Here is a 5,015-nt window from a genome sequence, read left to right on the forward strand (position 1 = left end):
CCTATTCCGGAATGGAAGCAAAAGGTGGTGAAGCACATATCTTATGGTACGAGGAGAAAATCCCGTGTTATTCTGTAAATAGAAGTAACTGTTATGTAAATATCCCTTTTGCAGAAGGTCCTATGCTGTTCATTTTTGAATGCTTAAATAAAAGCTTTTTGCGCTGTTTATTCCTTTTTGCTGCTCTTTCCTCATCTGCTGATGCACTTGCAGATTAGGTAATAGTTTTAAAGCAGTTTCTTTAGGATTATTTCAACTGCTGCTGTTGCTGGTCTTCTGGGAGAGTAGCATCAGCTGTTCAAGCGCTTGGCTTCGTGTGTTTGTTTTTTCTGAAGCAAGCATCAAAACTGGTGATGATCCGCTAATTGCTCACTCTTGTGAAACAGTGCTTCATTGTATGCGTTCTGGTGCTGTGAACGCACCCATACCGGACTGGTCAAGGGGAGAATTCTGGCAAAGGAAGAAAGATTTCCATTTGAATAGCATTAGCTCTTTTTAAATCCATAGACAACACATTTTGCACAACTCTTGTGTTTACACTTCCAGTCCTCTTGCTTTGTTTCTTCTGAATTTCACTAGGGATTGAAGTTTTTTTTTTCTTTAACAAAAAGGTACTGTTTCTTTTGTCTATTTAGTCGAAGTACTGATCAAGAATACTGAGCTGTATGGGCACGATTTGTGCAAAACGGTATTGATAAGGTCTGATGCATTTAACTGAGCTGCATTCCTTTTCTTGGTTTGGTATTTTTATTTCTTTTTTTAGTTGTTGTGAAGGAGGGAAAGAAAAAGAGCACTCTAGAGCAAAAGACAATTGAATACATGAAGCAGAAGTGCTCAGCGTACCATATGGAAGTGCTAGCACTGAGGGAAAGAACTGAAGCCTTGGAACGTCACTTAGCTGTGCTTGAAGAACATTGCAGAAGAGAAAAAAATAAAAAAGAAGTTTTCAGTAAGCAGGTAACAAGCCTGCGTATTAAGCTCTCTTTTTCTGAAGAAACAGCTGCTGACCTCTGTGAACAAATTCAGCAGTGTCAAGCTGAGTATCGGGAAATTGCTTCTGAACTGGATGAACAGAGATCTGTAAATATGGGGCTAGAAGAAAGAAATGTTCAACTAAAAAACGCCATAGAAGTTGCCAAACAAAATATAATTGATAAAGTGTCACAAGTAAAAGCAGTGCAGACCAAAGTAGCTGAGTTATACAAACGTCACTTAGAGTCCTACGCCATTGGTAATGACTTAGTCAATGTAAAGGATTCCTCAGGCTCTGAGGAAGATGAACCGGAGGGATCTCAAATTACTTCTGCATGCATTCAGTCACAGACTTCTTCAGTATCAGATCTTGCACAGGACCGCTCCTTTTACTGCGGTCTTGAAAGGATTTGGGAAGTATGCAAAAGTATTATCGATGTTTCCTCACAAAAAAGTCAGCGGATCGAAGCACTGCTTCAAGATGTTGAAAGCCTAAAGAAGGGACTGAAAGATGCTGAAAACTCGAATAATCAACTTGAAATGAAGCTAAGTGAGGTTACAAATCCAGACAGTCAGAAAGAAGATCTCATGAATCGGTTACAAGAGCAAATGGAAAAGAAAACTCGGGACTTTGAAAAAAGGGCTGCAGAAGATCATAGAGTAATTGCACAATTTGAGGAGGAAGTGGCCAACTGTGAGGTAAAAATAAGAGAGCTTGAATGTCTCCTGGAAGCTTTCAGAGCAAAGGAAGACAGCGTGGCAAAACTCAAAGAGATACTTAAGGAAAAGGAATCTATCATTGTAAATCTAGAAACAGTTACGGCAGCTCTGCAGGAGAAGTCTGCTAATGCGGACAAAAAGGTTGAAGAGCTAAGTAACGAAGAAGCAAATCTGATGGAAGAAGTTACGCAGCTGAAAAACAGCTTGAAGCAGATGAAACACTCTCTTCGGGAAAAGGAAAAGAGTGAAAAGGAGCAAATGCAAACTATAGAATCGTAAGTAACTCCCAAGATAACTTACAGCCCTTTGGGAATGAGCTAGAGTTAAAACTAGTTCTTGTGAACATCCCTTTGTCTTAATGCTTTTGCACGTTTATCAATAGCCAAGCTACTACTTTAGGATGCTTTGGTACGCTACTTGAGTTCACTACTTTGTGTACTTGAGTACGCTACTTTGAGCTCCTCAAAACGGGAGCGTGCAAGGAAGCAAAGAATAATGTGGGGATTTTGTTGTACGTCCCTCAGAATAGAATCTGAAGTATTTGTTGCTTCAGAATCTGATTATGAGAAGCAAGCTGAAATTTGAAAGTAATTGTTTAAATCTTGTCACTGGTCTAGATAGATCTAAGATTCTATTTACAAACAGAAACCAGCAGCCAGGGCCTGGATTAAGCCAGAAGTGCTGTTTTCATGAGATGTGTACAGTAATGTTCTCTCTTTATTTTTAACATAAGGCTAAAAAAGGTTCTTGCTGAGAGCTCTGTCCTTGTGCTGAATTTGAAAAAAGATTTGCAGAGGAAAGAAGAAGAGTATGCAGACTTAAAAGACAAACTTCCTGATGCCAAGAAACAAATTCTGCAAGTACAAAGCGAGGTTTGTAGTCAAGTGAGATATTTCTTCTAGAAGCTTATGCTTGGCTTTCTGTTGTTACAACTTGGTTGCTCAAACCTTACCTATGAAGCTTAAAAATGTTTCACGCTGGTGGGGCAAGCAGCAACGCTTAGTTGATGCTGCCGTTGAAGCTGTAGAGGAGACCAGAAGTCAAGATATGGTTTCACATAGATAACGAACAGAGGAAAGTAAACTTTGTTGTAGTCTTGAATAAAGGTGAAAAGAATGGCTGATCCGCTTCTGGAGGGGGACTTGATATGATCTCTGTAGTAACAGTGGCCTTGCGTTTGGTAGTTGTGGTAACTCCAAAACCTCAAACCTAAGTCTTGTGAAAAGTGCTGATAACTGGGAAGAAAAATGGTATTTACCTGAAGAGAAATAGACTGATTTCCACAGGCTCTTTAATATAAGGTATATATATATTTTTCTTTATTTTCATCTTCAGTGATGTTATTGCTTAACGTATAGTTATTAAGCAGGAAGATATCCTACAACCTATTTTACTGGAACTTTTTTTTTGTTAATAATGTTAATAATTAAAACTTAGTTATTAAGCAGGAAGGTATTTTACAACTGATTTTGCAGGAACTTAGAAACATTATAAGAAGTGTTCAGGGTGGAAAATTGAGGCTTAAGAATGTATTTAGTTAACTTAGTTTACAGAAGTCTTACAATTATCTGTGTGCTCTACTTATGTTACAGGTGACTTTATTGCGTTCTTTGGAGAAATCTCTGAGGAACAGAATTGATGAACTCGAAAAGATTAAAAAACAGTTCAGTGAAGAGCTGGATGTCAAAAAGCTTACTATCCAGCAACTTAGACAGGTAGTTGAATTTTATTAAAATTTCCTAGCTCTTAATTTTTTTTAAATGAGTGATGCGAGTTTTCCAAGCAACAGGAAAAAGCTTACAGAAATTGGGGTAAAATGAAAGTAGCCAACTGAAATTAGTGGTAGACCGTGAAAGGTGTTCAAATAATTTGTCATTGCAAAGCACTGGCAGATTGCTTTAAAGACAATAACCTGCGTAGTAAGTACATGTTTAATAGCTGCGTATAACCTGATTCTGTTGAGTGACATCTCAATATGTTAATTGAAATGTTTTACCTCAAACCTTTTTTATCAGCTTGAATGCTTATTTATACTTTATGAAAAACTGCCTAATTTTAGGCTGTCTTAAAAATTCTGCTTGTTTCTACCGTGTACACTTTTCTTCCAACATGAAATATAGGAGCTGTTGAGTACTGTGAAGTTGGAAGAAGTCTCCAGACAATATGAGAAAATACGTGAAGGTCAGCCATTATTTTTCCGTGTGTGTGTGTTTGTGTTTGTGTTTGTTTGTGTGTGTGTGTGTGTGTGTGTGTGTGTAACATCCATGTCAATGTTGTCACATTGCTAATGACTTTGGTGAGCCTTACACTTGTATATTTTAAAAAATGATTTGAGAATCTCCAAACTGGATGTTGAAAAGTTAAGCACTGTTATTAATGATATTGTATGACTATTACCAAGTAAACTTGAAAGTAAAGCAACAGATCTGGAAGAAGAGAAGTCTCCAAGAGAGTGTAGATTTACTGTGCTTTTTAAAGTCTGCTGCTTATGTGCTGTTTTAGTTGACCTTTTGAAGAAAAGTCAACCACTGAAATGTCAAGGTCTACAATAACAGATTCTGTAGGCTGGATGAACTTAGAGCAGTTCAACTACAGTTATTTTCTCATGTAATAAACTCCATATTCGGATTGTCCCCAGCACTAGGATTCTCACCTAAAGCAAGTTGGTAAGACTCACTTAAGAACTCTGTATGTATTTGTATTTAATATTTCAATGGAGATGCTCTATGGCTTTCAAGAGAGCTTTTGGTCATGGGGTTACCTGGACTTGAAAACTCTTTGGGACAGAATAACAGGAACTCATAGGAAGTTCATCTGTAAATTTTCAAACCTCCAGATCTGTGTGCGAAAGAAAAAATAATTGAAGTTATGCGCATGACGTTAGAAGAACAAGAGGAGACTCAGCTTGAACAAGATCGAGCGCTTGAAGCTCAATTTGAAGAGAATGAAAGATTAGCTTCAGGTAATCTTTCAGTGGAAAGGGAGCAGGGATGCATAAGTGCTGTAGATGTATTGTGATAGCCACTTCCATTTTCATTTGGCTTAGGCATTAATGTTCCAAAGTAAACAACAAATTTCTACTTGCTAAAGGCTTCTGTTATTTCTTTGTGTCGATAGCAGGTAAAACTTAAGTGGCTTTAGTAGAAAGTCATTAATGTGGTGTTTCAAATATACATTTGAAACGATACGATGTCTAACCTCTTTTTGTGTATTGAGTAGAACTGGAGACATGGAAACAGAGATGCAGAGTACTGCAGAACCGGAGCAATAGTGACCAGCAGCAAAAGGACAGGGAAAGGGAAGAGGCAAAAGTGAATGAAAAC

At 37.7% G+C, this 5,015-nt stretch overlaps 1 protein-coding gene across 1 annotated transcript in view; it reads left to right on the plus strand.

Annotated features, from left to right (window-relative positions):
* The window catches only part of LOC104911971 (kinesin-like protein KIF20B), a 44,601-nt gene that overhangs the window by 13,828 nt on the left and 25,758 nt on the right, over nt 1-5,015 (plus strand). The window contains exons 12-17 of the mRNA XM_031554579.1: nt 769-1,967; nt 2,426-2,564; nt 3,285-3,407; nt 3,813-3,873; nt 4,529-4,654; nt 4,912-5,013. Coding sequence (XP_031410439.1) covers nt 769-1,967; nt 2,426-2,564; nt 3,285-3,407; nt 3,813-3,873; nt 4,529-4,654; nt 4,912-5,013 — 1,750 coding nt within the window. The remainder of the gene's footprint in view (nt 1-768; nt 1,968-2,425; nt 2,565-3,284; nt 3,408-3,812; nt 3,874-4,528; nt 4,655-4,911; nt 5,014-5,015) is intronic.

This window comes from Meleagris gallopavo, chromosome 8 (genome assembly GCF_000146605.3).
Source record: "Meleagris gallopavo isolate NT-WF06-2002-E0010 breed Aviagen turkey brand Nicholas breeding stock chromosome 8, Turkey_5.1, whole genome shotgun sequence".
Taxonomy (NCBI): domain Eukaryota; kingdom Metazoa; phylum Chordata; class Aves; order Galliformes; family Phasianidae; genus Meleagris; species Meleagris gallopavo.